Source organism: Schistocerca americana, chromosome 5, assembly GCF_021461395.2.
Source record: "Schistocerca americana isolate TAMUIC-IGC-003095 chromosome 5, iqSchAmer2.1, whole genome shotgun sequence".
Classification (NCBI taxonomy): Eukaryota; Metazoa; Arthropoda; class Insecta; order Orthoptera; family Acrididae; genus Schistocerca; species Schistocerca americana.
Genome location: NC_060123.1, coordinates 244,947,329 through 244,964,393, shown reverse-complemented (window position 1 = coordinate 244,964,393; position 17,065 = coordinate 244,947,329). Strand labels below are relative to the sequence as shown.

The following is a 17,065-nucleotide window of genomic DNA, read 5'->3' as shown; positions in this document are numbered from 1 at the left end:
AATTTGAAAATCCTGCAAGATATCACATACAGCTGGACACAAAATGTTAGGCGCAGGAATCGCAGACTAACATCCGAAAATATAAGTTCTCTCTTCACGAAATATTACTCACACTTTATAATGTTATGGCAGAAGGCTCACTGCTGCAGGCAACTGCTTGGGGCAATATGCTCACACAATATTGCACCATGACACCCACACAGGTGACACCACCCACCTGCTGGTTTGTGACTGAGTTACCAAAACAACGGGCATACTGACATGCAGTGTACACAACATTCGTGTCGGCCACATCACAACACACCCACTTTGGTACATTTAAATACTGGCTGCTAGGTCAGGCAGGTCATCTGGTCGAATTGGCAAGTCGTCATGTCAACGTCCAGTATGGCCTCAGCTTCAACCATGAAGCCAATACTGCCCCATCATTACCATACCACCTACCAGAGCATCCAGCCACAGCACAGATGGCCTGGGTGTCAAATTGGGGGCCTCCTAGCCACCAGTCAGGAAATGGATGGGCAGAAAACCTGACAACCAGCCTATGCGTCAGGGCAGCTAAATAAGGCAGAACTACGAAGGAAGAGGTCCTCAAGGCGATTTATGGTATTACATATTTTTATTGCTATCTTTGAAGTCATAACAGATTATGTAGCATCAAATGGATGATGAGCCTTAGGGATCCAACTAGTCTAACACTTCTGAGATTGAGTTAAGTCTCAAGGCATAATGTTTTAATGTATTATGTCTTTACTACTATTGGGTTGGTTCATAAGTTCATAGCATTTTCTGAAGTTAAATGAACACAACAGATACACATAACATAGAATTTAGTCATCAATAATATATTCTCCTGTGCTATTTACAACAGTCTGCCAATGCTGGAGTAACTTTCCGATTCTGCAATGATAGAAATTATTTGGTTTTGAGGCAACTCGCTGAGCCATGGTCGAAGCGCATTTTCATCCGGGAAGGAAGTTCCTTGGAGGCTGTTCAATACAGAGTGGAAAAAGGTGAAAATCCAAGGGCACAAGATCAGATGACTTCCCAACCCAATTCCTGTAACTGTTTTTTGTCAGTCCAGCAGAATGTGGGTGGACATTATTGTGGAGTAGTATCACTTCACACAGTCTTCCTGATTGTTGTTCTTAGATTGCATCTGCAAGATTCCCAGTTGTTAAGAGTAAATGTCAGCAGTGATATTTACACCTTGGAAAATCAATTCAACAGTACACCACACCATCATTGTTCCACCAAATGAAATAACATTAACTTTTTTTGGATGTGCGCATGTCTTTGTAAGGGGACTTGCTGTTTTATTTGGGCACAACCATTCCTTTCTTTTTCTTATGTTAGAATGAAGATGTCATTTCTCATCACAACTAATGATACAGGATAAGAATGATTGATGTTGTTCATGAGCCAACTGAAGACCAGCAAGCAGAGCTGCTGATTTTTTTTGTTTTGTTTTGACTGGCTTAGAACATGCAGTATCTGAACTCCTGATTTTTGAACCGTCCCCCATGCAAATGTTGCATGGTGGTAGAATGATCACAGTTCAAAACATCTGCCAGTTATTGAGTAGACTGATGTTGATCATTGTGGGTTAATGTGTTTAAATGATCCTCATCAAACCCCGGCAGTCTTCCTGAACATGGAGACACACTACTGTCAAAAACAGTCCTCCTTAAAACGAGAAAACTATTTTCTTGCAGTGCTCTCTGCAGTGGCATTATCCCCACACATGGCACAAATATTTCTGGCAGCTGTAACCCCTCTACTAAACTCAAACAGAAGAATACCTCAGAAATGTTCCTATTTCTCCACTTTTCTAGCATCCATAGCTCATTTCACTATCTCTGAGTCACAAAACAACAATATGCTAGCTCAAATAGCAACACTGAAGTACAAATAAAAAATGACAATTGATAAATAAACCAATAGCAACTGGAATACCAACATGCACAACAAAAGCATGACAAACTTGTGCACCAATCTAATACATTTATTCACATTAAATTTTGCAAACAGAATCCACATTATATACTAGTCAATGTACAGGGCTATTACAAATGATTGAAGCGATTTCATAAATTCACTGTAGCTCCATTCATTGACATATGGTCACGAAACATTACAGATACGTAGAAAAACTCAAAGTTTTTTTCGGCTGAAGCCGCACTTCAGGTTTCTGCTGCCAGAGCGCTCTAGAGCACAGTGAGACAAAATGGCGACAGGAGCCGAGAAAGCGTATGTCGTGCTTGAAATGCACTCACATCAGTCAGTCATAACAGTGCAATGACACTTCAGGACGAAGTTCGACAAAGATCCACCAACTGCTAACTCCATTCGGCGGTGGTATGCGCAGTTTAAAGCTTCTGGATGCCTCTGTAAGGGGAAATCTACGGGTCGGCCTGCAGTGAGCGAAGAAACTGCTGAACGCGTGCGGGCAAGTTTCACGTGTAGCCCACGGAAGTCGACGAATAAGGCAAGCAGGGAGCTAAACGTACTACAGCCGACGGTTTGGAAAATCTTACGGAAAAGGCTAAAGCAGAAGCCTTACCGTTTACAATTGCTACAAGCCCTGACAGCCGATGACAAAGTCAAACGCTTTGAATTTTCGGCGCGGTTGCAACAGCTCATGGAAGAGGATGTGTTCAGTGCGAAACTTGTTTTCAGTGATGAAGCAACATTTTTTCTTAATGGTGAAGTGAACAGACACAATGTGCGAATCTGGGCGGTAGAGAATCCTCACGCATTCGTGCAGCAAATTCGCAATTCACCAAAAGTTAACATGTTTTGTGCAATCTAACGGTTTAAAGTTTACGGCCCCTTTTTATTCTGCGAAAAAAATGTTACAGGACACGTGTATCTGGACATGCTGGAAAATTGGCTCATGCCACAACTGGAGAGCGACAGCGCCGACTTCATCTTTCAACAGGATGGTGCTCCACTGCACTTCCATCATGATGTTCTGCATTTCTTAAACAGGACATTGGAAAACCGATGGATCGGTCGTGCTGGAGATCATGATCAGCAATTCATGTCATGGCCTCCAGGCTCTCCCAACTTAACCCCATGTGATTTCTTTCTGTGGGGTTATGTGAAAGATTCAGTGTTTAAACCTCCTCTACCAAGAAACGTGCCAGAACTGCGAGCTCGCATCAACGATGCTTTCGAACTCATTGATGGGAACATGCTGCGCCGAGTGTGGGAGGAACTTGATTATCGGCTTGATGTCTGCCGAATCACTAAAGGGGCACATATCGAACATTTGTGAATGCCTAAAAAAACTTTTTGAGTTTTTGTATGTGTGTGCAAAGCATTGTGAAAATATCTCAAATAATAAAGTTATTGTAGAGCTGTGAAATCGCTTCAATCATTTGTAATAACCCTGTACCAGCAAAATTATGTCATTGTTGGGTTGTTTTGGGGAAGACCAGACAGCGAGGTCATCGGTCTCATCGGACTAGGGAAGGACGGGGAAGGAAGTCGGCCGTGCCCTTGGAAAGGAACCATCCCGGCATTTACCCGGAGCTTATGTCATTGTACAACACATGGTTCAGAAGATATAATGTCTATGGTCATGGGCCAGAGGCCAAGTGCAACTCGAGCCTGTCACGAACGTGATATCCCGAAGATCTTTCTGGCTAAGTGAACCTGATTTTGAAATAGTACACTGCCCTGGGTAATAACATGGCAATGCTGATGGATTAAGTCACAAGGTACAGGTGTTAGTATATTTCTGCAGACAAGTGGCATACGGCTTAGACCACTGACAGACTGTCAGCAGTCTGCAATGCACGGCCAGTTCTGCGCTGATGAGCCAGCAAGTTAATGCGATGAAGTATTGAGGCAGGTTCACAATTATCTCAGCAGCACAAGGACACTGTCTACCTACCAGCATCATTTTGTGAAAAATTATTGATGGAGAATGCACAAGTGGGACCCGAAGCATTATGTGAAAACTGCATACTCACTGCATAAAGGGCTGAGATCAACCTTCAGCGAATTGTATTACAGCGACTACCAGAGGTCAACAGACGTTTCCAAATGATCGGTACAGATATCCTCAGACCATTTGCACAGACACTGACAGGGAATTAATGTATACTAACAACAACTGATCATTTTACAGAACATAGTTCTTATTATAGGAAACAGCAATCTATAATTATTATAAATAAACTGGAAGCAGTCTTAATCGAATAAATTTTTTAATGTGGTGACCGGTTTCGATCTTATTCTAATCGTCTGCCAGAGGCGGCGGCACATGGCAACCCTCTTGCTTGTGGCTGGTGGTTTACTGCCACAGTCTGGTCTGAAGATGATCTTATAGTAAGATCGAAACCGGTCTCCACATTAAAAAATTTATGTGATCAAGACTGCTTCCAGTTTATTTACAACTGATCACTTTTCGTGTTATTTGGCTATGACTGTTGTGTCAAGCCAGTAGGCAGAGAAGCTGCTGATGCAATGGTGAACCATTTTGGATCACTGTAAACTGACAATTTATCTGGGCACCTATTCCATGTCATAGTTAATAAAACAATTATGAGGTGTGATGAAAATGGAATTTTCATTTTTCTCCAAAATCTTTATTTATTCAACAACATCAATTTTGTCCCCTTCAAAGTAAGAGCTTTTTTCCAATCTTGGTTGCACTTCAGGAATTCATTTTTCGTTATGGCATTCAGCTCCTCCAGCAATTCTGTTTTTATCCCATCAATGGTGGTGAAACAATTACTTTTCGTGGTTTCTTTTTAGCCTCAGGAATAGAAAAGTTGCAGGGGGCCACGTCCAGCAAATACGGTGGCTGAGGTAACATAATTGCTTTGTTTATTGCCAAAAAATCATGATCAAGCATTGAGGCAATTTAAAAAAGTAGTTTTGCCACAACTCTTGTCATTTTCTTCAGACTGCTTCAGGTTCATACAAACAGTGCACAACTTCCAGGAAGTATCCCTTATTGGCCGTACAGCCATAATGCAGGAACTCATGATCCACTATCACATTGTAATTGAGGGGGTTGGGTTGTTTGGGGGAAAAGACCAAACAGCGAGGTCATCGGTCTCATCGGATGAAGGAAGGATGGGGAAGGAAGTTGGCCGTGCCTGTTCAAAGGAACCATCCCGGCATTTGCCTGGAGTGATTTAGAAAAATCATGGAAAACCTAAATCAGGATAGCCGGACGCGGAACTGAACCGTCGTCCTCCCGAATGTGAGTCCAGTGTGCTAACCACTGCGCCACCTCGCTCGGTGTAATTGAGGGAAATGGTGAAAAGAACCTTCACATGTGATCAAATTTGTAGAATTTTTTTTGGTCTTGGTTCTTCAGGAAGTTTCCAGTGGGATGAATGGACCTTGGTTTCAAAGTAATACCTACACACCCATGTTTTGTCATCTGTTATAAGAGACCACCTTAGAAGTTCTGGATTTTTGTAGAATTGATTCAGCAATTTCTGAGCAATGTCGACATGACATCAGTTTTGTTAAAAATCCAACAATTTTGGAACAAATTCTGCTACTACATGTTTCATGCCCAAAACACCTGAAAACATTGCTTGGCATGAGCCAAAGGATATGGTGAAACCATCAGCAAACCCTTTGATGGTGATTCAGCATTTTCCCGAACCATTTTCTTCACTTTTTCCACACTGTGGTCAGTAACTGATGTGCTAGGGCATCCAAGGGCAGTCATTGCCTTAAACATCTTCTCGACCCTCTTTGAAAGGTTTATACCACTCCAAATCTTGTCTTATTCATAGCAGAGTCACCAAAAGGCACAGTCTCCATTTAGATTGCGATGGCGTATTTTATTCCATTTTTCAAGCAAAATTTGATAGAAATTCTTCGATCCATCTTTTTTGAAAGAAAAATTCACTGAGCACCCAGAAACTTGTACAACCATTTCGACTGTCAACAACGAACTAAATATTCTAAACAGCTGAAAATGTGATAATACATCAGGACTGCATGTAGCAAGAAGATTAAGTTTGAAAATCTGACGTATAAAGCCATCTGATGTATAAAGCTCTCAAAATTAAAAATTATTGTTACTTTATGATCACATCTCTTACGTTTTTTGCAGGTTTAGAAATTGGAAATGAGCATATTACATCCAACATCTAATGGGAGAACAGAGTGAATGTAAAGAAGCACAGGGAAAATGTTGAGCTGTTACGTGAACAGTGTTCGCCACCTTAGCTGGGTGGCCAGTTCATCTGACTGCCGTGCAGCGGGCCCAGGTTCAATTCCCGGCTAGGTCAGAGATTTTCTCTGCTCGGGGAAGGGTGTTATGTTATCATCATCATTGTCAAACAAGTCGCCCAATGTGACGTCAAGTGAGAAGACTTAACTTGATGACAGAACTCCCACAGGCGGCCATCAATGCCATACGATCATTTCACTCCATTTTATGTGAACAGTTGCCATAGTGACAGGGATGCGCTCTACTATTGTATTTCTGTAACTCAAAGGTACACTGAAGTACAGGAGTATCACCGAACAAGCTCTTTTTTAGTCCCCTTTAGAAATGTCTGAACCACTTCCTGGATAAGATGTATCAGCTGTACATTATTTACCAAGAGGTTGAGGGGCATTTGGTGGTAGGTTCAAACAGCAAATACAAAAGAGCTGGGCTTGCAGGAAGAGATACAAAAAGAGATGGCCAAGCTGCCCAAGTACCAAGTTGGACAATGTGTAATGAGTAATGTTGGTAAATCCCTTTGTTCCCATGGGAAAAACAAAGAAATTCATTATACAGTACCAAGGGGCTTACTCGAAAACCGAAATGACCTCTCTGGTCAATGTTAAGTTACAACTCCCAACCTGGTATGTACTACTGTGGTGCACATAGAACCATTTAAAGGTGGCCTGAAAACCCTGCCTCAGCTGCAGGTGGCTTCCTCCAAAGGGGAGTGAGTGAAATGGGGGAGAAGAAAGACAAGGCCCAGCAAAAAAAAAAAAAAAAAAAATTAGCCTTATGATTACTCCAGCTTATTCATATGCTCTAGGACCATGGTGTGGTCTAGTGAGCTAATTGAGGATTTTCTCTTCCTCTAGGGCACAATATGTATGCAAAATTTATCTGTGCTTTCTCATATTAGTTACTGTGTGTGTGTGTGTGTGTGTGTGTGTGTGTGTGAGAGTATATTTGTGCACTTTAAGAAATAGTGAGATTCAAATCATAAAAAAGTATTATATTTATGAAGGAGGTTTATAAGCAAGCACAAGGGAAACATTTTTCTGTAGTTAAAATATGTGTTTAAATAAAATTTTAAAGGAAATTTTAGGTGAGACTTCTATTTATGAGGAATGTGTAATGATGCAAAGAAATTTAGCACCAATGATTTCAAGCTCAGTAATGTGTACACGAATGTGCTAAACTCAGCAAAGACAGTTAATAATGTTATTTTCAAATCATATTTAATGGATAATATTAGTTGAGAAATTTGTATGTCTGAAGATAGGGGATGTACTGCTGGCTGCAACTGACCAGCACTTGCAAAGAGTAGCCCCACAAGGCTCTTTCCAGCGGCAGATCCAGCAGCTGTCATCTACATATGCTATGACCAGGGTCAGTTAAGGAACATGGAATGATCAGAACTGCAAAGGCAGAGTCTGTTAATAATCAATGGCACTCATTGTGACATCTTGGGTCATCTGTTCCTGCTAACTGCCACCATTACTGGAACCGCATCCATAAATACCACCTTTTCCTTACTCTACCAACTCGCTTTTGCCTCAAAATTCTCTCCAGATAAATCCAACCTACCTAAATGCCACCCTGGACTCAACCTTTCTCACCTCCACAGATCAAATGCCAGCTATCCAGAATGGTTGGACTTTGAGGGAGCTAACGCAACCACATACTTGGGAATATATGACAGCACTGTAATGAACATTAGCACAGATTCATCACATGGGGAACCTCCATATCAGTCACACTCTTAATTTTGCACTGTCTATTACTGTCTCAGAGACAGAATTGCACAATCTTCCACCTGAAGGCTCACACTAAGCATCAGGTCCTGTGAGGAAGTAGCTTAGTTGATGAAGTGTTGTAGAAGACTAAAAATAATGTAACTCAAGTCTAACACAATGTGTCCATGAAGGAGTGTGAAAGTTAACTGGTTCTAGGTACAGCAGCAGAGAGAATTCGGAGAGCTGAATTTTTCCACAAGGAGAAGAGTGGTACGGCGTGAGCCTTACGCAAGAAGGCTCATTTCTGTAAGCAGCCACTTGCTACAATAAGGTGGTGTGATATTGCATCATGGCATCCACATAGGTGCCACCAGCTGTCTGTGTCACTTCAGCATGCAGATGTACGGCTGCCCAGCAAGGCCGGTCATTGGGTCACATCAGTGAGTCACTGTTTGCTGTAGTGTTGGCTTCCGCCACGAGGCCACTATCACTGCATCATTATCCTGACAGGACTGCCTACTGTGGGGTCCAGCCACAGCACAAACAGGTCAAGGGTCAAACTGAGGTGCTCATAGCCACCTAGCCATGGGGCACCCGCCTCGCATCCCAGACATCTACGCTACCATCACACACCACAGCTCGGGGAGGTGGCCAACATGTCCCGTACTCAGCTGGCTCCACCAGCTCCCGACACAACTCTGCTCAACCACTCTGCTGCCCAGTCAGGAATACTCGTGCTGCACATTTGGTTCACTGTAGTGTCAAACTGGGCGCAGTCACTATTTATGTCTCCATGACAACACTTCACAGCCGAAGTCCACAGAGTTCGACACCTATCACCCACCGCTGACCAGATGGGGGCACAAGCCACTAACATGAACTGCTGAAAAGTAGTAAAGGGACTCTGCTGTCACTGAGTGGCTTTTGACTCACCTCAACCCACCATTCTCCACCAGAAAACACCAGCCAGCACCCTTTACACTAAGACTGTGATGAGATGAACTGTAAGGAACTGTCCCAACCACTCATCCCCTTTTTCTTTTCAGGTTTCGTATCATCATCTAAGTCAAATGTACTGCTCAACCTGGTTTCTCTTCAAGGTTTATGCAGTGTCCATTTTCACTTGTTAGTTCATCTCTTCTATGGTTGTCTTGTTCATTTAACCAGTCATATTTTATTTGTTTGCCCTCTTGTTTAAAAACCTGTTTTTCTTTCTTTCTTCTTTTTTTTTTCTTTGAAAACTGGCTGGCTATAAACTGAATACGTGGAGTACAGAAATGCAAAAAGTTGGTCCAAGCTGAGTTTTTCTGTAAAGACTGATGCTGCAATGACAGAACAATGTGCTCAGTCACTTCATGAAATCTTCTCAGGTGGCTAACTGAAAAAATACCAAATGTTGGATCAAATAGCCGAGTTTGTGTCCCAACCACAAGATAATTTTCACAGCCAAAAATGTCTATTTTACTGAATGCAGCCACAGAGAAAACAGACTCTACTAGAACGAAGTGTGTAAGTAACCCAAAAAGGAATATGTACAAACTCATAGTTAGTACAAATATTTCTCATGTAGTCAAATGACACAAAACAGTTATTAATGGGTAATACTGAACTATTATTTCATGAACCACTGAACCAATTTAACATATGCTATCAGCAACTTAGTAGCTAAAAGTGAAGATTCAGATGAAGGAAAGAATTCTGTAAAGGAGTGGGAAAGTGGCACCCAAGCATAAACCTCGCAAAAATATTGAAATGTACATACATGGTGATTCTGCTGCCCCTACCAATGCCGTTTTATGCAGCCTGCAATGTTGTATCTGGCCTTCAAAAACCATATGTGACATTTTCATATTATCTTGCTTAATACGCGCAGTCTATTAGTCACACAGAAGAAATGAACATGACCTCTTTGTAGAAAATTTAATGCAGTTTGTCCTTTATATGCCACTGGCTGAGTCTAGAATTTACAAATTGTAAAACTGACATTTGTATAAATTTTATTTAACAATTTTGTGAATTTTAACAATATAAAATAAATTACATTATCATTGTACTTGCGCGGCCTTCTGACTCCAAAACTACTGTGCTTATAATGGTTAAGTTTGAATCAAGGAAGGAAGGCTGACTTTAACGTCCTGTCGACATCGAGGTCATTAGAGACTAAGCACAATTGCCAATTGGGCAAGGAAATTGACTATGCCCCCTCAAAGGAACCATTCCAGCATTTGCCTGGAGCGATTTGGGGAAATCACGGAAAGCCTAAATCTGGATGGCTGGAGGCGGGTTCGAATTGTCCTCCCGAATGCGAGTCCAATCTGCTAACCACTGCACCACCTTCCTCAGTACATTTGGACTGAATTGTCAATCCAATTAGTTTTAGTGTAACATTTCCAAATTTCTCTTTTCTTTCATTACCTTCATGGCCACATTAACAAAATAGGTGACTATGCCGGAAGTGTAATGACCCAATCAATAGAGACTGAAAAAGTTTAAATATTGGAAATAGTTTGTGTAGTCACAAATTTTTGCACAATTGCAGGAGGGAGTGCCACAAACAACAACTAGAAACCCTGACTGGTGAGGGATGAGGGTGGAGATGGAGTTGGGTTTGAAGATAACTTTTGTATGTTTTTCTTGATTAACACAAAAACTATGGCCTCCAGAAAAAAAAAAAGCTAACCAGTACAAATTTTAACTATGTTAAATTTCCTACAAAATTGTCTTATTCATTTTTTTCTGTAGGATTATTAGTTTGTGCACAGCAAGTGAGAGACTATGAAAATCTCGGGTGTGGTTTCTGAATGTCAGATATGAGACTGTTGTTGTTGTGGTCTTCAGTCCCGAGACTGGTTTGATGCAGCTCTCCATGCTACTCTATCCTGTGCAAGCTTCTTCATCTCTCAGTACCTACTGCAGCCTACATCCTTCTGAATCTGCTTAGTGTATTCATCCTTGGTCTCACTCTACGATTTTTACCCTCCACGCTGCCCTCCAATACTAAATTGGTGATCCCTCGATGTCTCAGAACATGTCCTACCAACCGATCCCTTCTTCTAGTCAAGTTGTGCCACAAGCTCCTCTTCTCCCCAATTCTATTCAATACCTTCTCATTAGTTATGTGATCTACCCATCTAATCTTCAGCATTCTTCTGTAGCACCACATTTCGAACGCTTCTATTCTCTTCTTGTCCAAACTATTTATCGTCCATGTTTCACTTCCATACATGGCTACACTCCATACAAATACTTTCAGAAACGACTTCCTGATCTCCTAAAGACAAAGCTCAACTTCAGCAATAATCAACAATAAATCAACTTTAATGTGATGATAATGTCAAATTATTGCCATTTTATGTCACTTAGGAGACAGTTTTCTGACTTTCATAGAAATATTGATCTATTGATTAACATTATACAAACTATCTTACACAAATTTAGTGGGATCTGTTCACAAAGAAAATGGGAAGAGTGACAAACTGACAGGCTTTAGATCTACTGCCTGACTTACTTTATGCTCTGGTGATTGCACTGGAGATGATTCTTTCATTCTCTCCAAGGTCCGTGATAAAACATTATTCTGGTCATCAGACTTTTCATTCTCCCTAGAAGGACTATTATCACTAGCACCTGTGACTGCAAAAAAGATTTTTAAAAAATGCAACCTGTCAAGTTTCAGTTTTACAGTTTTACAGTTTCACGTACATAGAGATGTATTCAAAATAGAACAAAATTTCTTTTTTACCTTTGCTGTTAAACTCATTTGGTGAAGTAGGAACAACACCCATTCTTGCTTCAGCAATAAGCTTTCGTGCTCTTTCTCGTAACTGTTGCTGCCTCTCCTCATCATCCTGTAACACCAACAAACAGTAAAACGTAACAAATTTATAAGGACTGAGTGATTTCTCAGCATTGTTTTTAACCAGATTTTTAAATTACAATGTAATGTTATCTACAAAGTATTGATTGAGAGTTGTGGTAGTCATACAAGTGTGTTGTAAAACACACACACACACACACACACACACACACACACACACACACACACACACACACACACACACACACCTCTATATTGTGCTGGCTGTACATACAATTCTGAAACTGGAGTTTGGCTGGTTGACTAGGGTAGGGGTGCGTCAGATGGGGTGGTTAGAGGAGGAGCGGAGAGGCAGGAAAAGGGGGGGGGGGGAGTTTGGGACAGACAGCTAGCAGCTCAGCAGGATGCAGCAGGTGTGCAGACTAGTAATGTGGGAGGGAGGATAGCCATGCAGCACACAGGACCAGAGACAATGAGACTCAGAGCATGATGAAGGTGATGTGGAGCAGTGTATTAGGAAGGGGTGAGAGGACAGAGGAAGGGGAGACAGTTGGGTAGAGGGTGTGGGGTCAGGGGTTAGCGGAGAATGAAGCCATGCAGATTATGGGAGCGAAGGATATGTTTCAAGGACAACCCCCATGTAAGTAGTTCAGAAATGTTGGTACTGGAGGGAAGAACCCATATGGCACATGTTGTGAAGCAACGCTTGAACTTTAGCATGTTACGCTCAGCAGCATGTTATGTGACTGGGTGGTCAACTTCGGTCTTGGCTACAGTTTGGTGGTGGCCATTCATTCTGGCAGATGACTAGTTGGTGCTAATGTCCACATAACATGATGTGCAGTGACAACTACAATACAATATGGATGCATTCACAGGTGGATCTGCCTCTGATGGGATATGATAAGCCTGTGACAGGACTGGTGTAGGATGTGCTGGGTGGATGAATCAGGCATGTCTTACACTTGGGTCTTCCACATGGACATGATCCATATGGCAAGGGGGTTGGGAGTGTGAGTGGCATAGGGATGCACCAGAATGGTGTGCAGTTCGGGTGGGCGATGGAATGCTACTTTGGTTGGGGTGGGAAGGATTGTAGGTAGAATGTCCATCATTTCTGGGGCATGATGATAGACTTGTGAAGAATATGGTTCAGTTGCTCCAGCAGTCTGGGCTGACGCTAGGTGATGAGGGTGGCACTTCTTTGCAGCTCATTCTTGGGGGTGGGGGAGGGGGTTAGGGGTGTGTGGAGTAATGGCATAGGAAATGGTCTATGGTCTGCATTTGGGGGTTAGTGACTGCCCTGAAGATGTTTGAGAGACCGTTAGCATACTGGGCGAGGGAATTCTCGTCACTACAGACATGCCATCCACAGCTGGATGAGCTGTGTAGGAGGTGTTTTTTGGTGTGGAAAATGTGACAGCTGTCAAAATGCTGGTACTGTTGGTAGTTAGTGGGTTTAATGTGGACAGGGTTGTGGATGGTGCCATCAGAGAGGTGGAGGTTAATGTCCAGAAGAGTGGCATATTATCTTGAGTATGACCAGGTGAAGCAGATGGGTGAGAAGGTGTTGAGGTTATGGAGGAGTGAGGCCAGAGTGTCTTGGCCAGTGAAGTGTATGAAGAATGAGATAGTGTGTTTCGTGTTGGAAGGACTTCTGGAGAGCCAGTGTTTAGCTGTGGCAAAGACATGGGCATGAGGGCTGTTGGTGTATAGTGAGGTAGCACGAACAGTGATGAGAAGAGGTCCAGGAGGTAATGGGGTGGGGATTGGTGAACGAAGCAGTTATTATCTTTCAAATACAGGGAGACAACAATTTACCCACAAGCATACACTGAAGTTGCAGTCCATCTTAATAATTATTTAAAAAAGTACATAAGTGAAACTGGATTGTGTGACTGCTCAGATGGTGACAAGCACAACTCTGAATGGAATATAACAAAAAATTATGCACCACAATGCACATGAACAGATCATACAGGAGATAAGGTAAGGGACAGATTGTGCTTCAATCCCCCAGAAGGATGACAATGCTGGTGACGAAACAAGCTTGTGAAGACACAGACAACAGCTGAGAAGCCAAGTTAGAATTTGTTGTGGAAGTTAGGATCCATAGTTAAATTTAATCTTATGGTAAGATTATTTGTGGTAAGGATAGAAGAAACTTCTATAGTCTTCTTGAATGGACACACTATTACAGTTATCATTTGTGGGAATCAAGATGGTGACATTAAATCTTGAACTTGTTCTTTTCTAGTTTATGTCCAATATTTCTACATCACAAAGAAAACAGAGAAACAACTTACACTGTTTGAGGGGATAGTATAAGTTAAGAAAAGAAAGATAGTGTGTTGGAGTCTATGGGGCAACTGGCAATAAAGTCAGTTGAAAAGAGAAGAAACGAATGAGTGAGCAACAAAAAAATCAAAGATGACAGGGACCATGAAAACAGCTTTCAACTTAACCAAACCTCCATTCACACTATCTACATAACATAGCTGTCTGGCACGGTAACAGCCAGAAGCCACCTTGCTCATACAATCTGTGATTACCTCCACTACAAAATCTATGCTACAGACCAAGTTGTTATCAGTTTTTTGAATTCAGGCAGTGTGTAGTATCATTTAAGTAATAAAATTAAGAAGATTTTTAAGAGCAATGCATGAGAATTTTTAATTTGCTGTCCACCATCTACCTTTTTGCTTCTTCAGTGAAAATTATAAATGGAATTATCCAGCATTATTCAGACTATTCTTGTCTTGTTATTGGACTGTTACTGATACTGATCTATGTTTCCATAGGCACATGGCCACCAAACTGTATTGTGTCTTATTTTTATTAATAATATGGTAGAGTCAATTTACATTCGAATTCAAAATTCTTACTGTGATCAACCTTGTCATTAATACATGCATTATAGTCTTTACAGATATTACAACTTCCATTGTTTGAGTGTGAATTACTGATATCATTTACCAAGCACACAGATTCTTGCATGTGTGGTTTAAATAACATGCAGGATGTAGATCTAAGTCTGATTTAGAGAAAGTTAACAAGTTATTGGGACTTCAGTCAATATTTATGTGGTCAATATTTTCTGCATTTAGTTACTAACATCATTACTAAAAAATATACAAAAGGGTGATCAAAAATTTTCTGTTTGAAGACCATACAGTCCAGAATCAGTATGCCAATCATGCAAAATCATAGTGAGCATTGAGGCAATCAACCTTCTGATACACCAGCTGAAGATACCTGCTGCATGAAGAAGTCCGTAACTGCCTGCTGCACATCCTCATCAGACAGGAATTTTTTGACACTTCAGGGCTGTTCGTAATGGACCGAAGGCATGATAATCGCTTGGGGACTATAAAGCGGGTGCTCAAATGTCTCAAACTTGAGTTGGTGTAACTTCTACTTTATGATATTTGCGATATGGGGATGTGTCTTATCATGAACTTGCCAAAATATTCCAACATGATGGTTTTTCAACAGACATGCCGCCTCATGCACATTCTTCATTCTCTGAAGGAAGTCTAGGCAGTGTTTGCCCTTCAGCGGCCAAGTAAAGAATAACAGTACAATGGTCCTGTTTGGACTCATCATTTGTTCATAATGTCGCCATAGATCATGTTTCCACATTTAATGTACGCATGTCAGAAAGACACAAATACTACATTAATCCCTTGCCTACACGTCATGTCAGTGTTTATATACTCACATCCAAACCATGCTACACTGCATATACACTGCAACAACTCCCGCAAATGGAAACTTTTTTATCATCCCTTACAATGTAAGTGGTAGCGATACAAAATATCTGGTAGTACTTACATCACATGTTTTATCAACAAGTACTGGTCAACATTCTCAATTAAAAAAAAGACTAATGATAGTAAGGGAAGTTATAATATTTTACTGCAAACTGTTCAGTTACATGATATCGGTTCCACCCCTTAAACACACACACACACACACACACACACACACACACACACACACACACACACCCCTCATCCCAGTACCACCATTTCAACAGAAAAACTGATTTTTTTTTCCTCATAGTACGTTTGAATTTTATTCTGAAGGTTATATCTGTTTCTGTCTTTCTGAGGTAAAATATATTCAGGCTACATAGTAGCTTATGGCTGATTAATTCTTCTAATATTTCACAAAAGGTGAATGTTTCCAAAGTTGGGGCACCACACCAAATCAGAGGCAAGGAGATACATTGTGAAACAGAAAATTGTGAGTTAATTATCATGACCTGCTCTGGTTTAGCTCACTTCTGTAGTAACATATGAAACTGCTTTGTATGCCATTAGCAAATATAAATAATTTTTGTATGATAATCCTGCAACAACTGTTTGCGCACATATAATGATCATTATTTTATACAACATTTTCAATATTAATACACATAAACTGAAGTTCATTTAAAAGGAAGAATGACAACCAAATTATACATACCTTGACTGGTGACTGAACTGTTAAATGGCTGTTAGTCCCACGAATTGTTACTTCTCTTCTGGCTTGTTCCAGGAGCTGACGAGCACGCTCTCTCAATTCATCATGACGTGTTAGAATTTGCTGAGCAAGCATCAGTTACATTATTATTATTATTATTATTATTATTATTATTATTATCATCACTCATAATGGATAATTACATATTTAGTTGTGAAGAAAACTCACATGCAGTGAATGACATATTGTTCTATTTTTCAGAAAGCAAAAAGTTCAACTTTATCTAGACAAACAAAACAATATCACGGTGTCTACAAATAAAACAGTATCTCACAAATACAAACAATGTTATAAGCATGGCAAGGGGAGGAAACATAACTGGATGCTATAATAAGAAAGTACACTTTTTTACTACTACAAAAATACCACACACCAGTTTAATATTCACAGCAAAGTAATTACTTACATGCCGCGTAAGTGGTTCACTATGGGCTGGTGAAGCAGGCTGGTCCTGCAAGTCTGGATTCTCTTTGTTCATCTTCGTGTCATATGATTTAACAGATTGCTGAAAACAGAAACAAAGCCCATCAATGTAGCTATCACTAAACATGTTAAGGGATTACTTACATATTTCTCACAAATGTAGATACCAATTTTCCAAACACTGCAGGCATATCCAGTTGCCAAAGAACATACAAACATACTAATTTAGTAAACACAAAGGAGGAAGTCTGTGACAACTATGCTGTTACAGCTTCAACTATGACAGGGCTTCACCCTCTCTCTTCTCTCACATGCATTTAAAATACAATACACTTCAGAACAGAAAGGTACCAAGTGTGCAAAGCAGGATTA

General features: G+C 40.9%; 1 protein-coding gene across 3 annotated transcripts in view; it reads right to left on the bottom strand.

Annotated features, from left to right (window-relative positions):
• LOC124615508 (EH domain-binding protein 1-like) overlaps positions 1 to 17,065 on the bottom strand; it is a 206,554-nt gene that overhangs the window by 47,275 nt on the left and 142,214 nt on the right. For 2 of the 3 annotated variants that reach the window (XM_047143464.1, XM_047143467.1), the window contains 4 exons: positions 16,677 to 16,775; positions 16,214 to 16,333; positions 11,669 to 11,774; positions 11,435 to 11,559 (listed from right to left, as the gene is read on the bottom strand). In XM_047143464.1, the coding sequence (XP_046999420.1) occupies positions 11,435 to 11,559; positions 11,669 to 11,774; positions 16,214 to 16,333; positions 16,677 to 16,775 (450 nt within the window). The remainder of the gene's footprint in view (positions 1 to 11,434; positions 11,560 to 11,668; positions 11,775 to 16,213; positions 16,334 to 16,676; positions 16,776 to 17,065) is intronic. The other variant, XM_047143466.1, reaches the window with a different exon arrangement.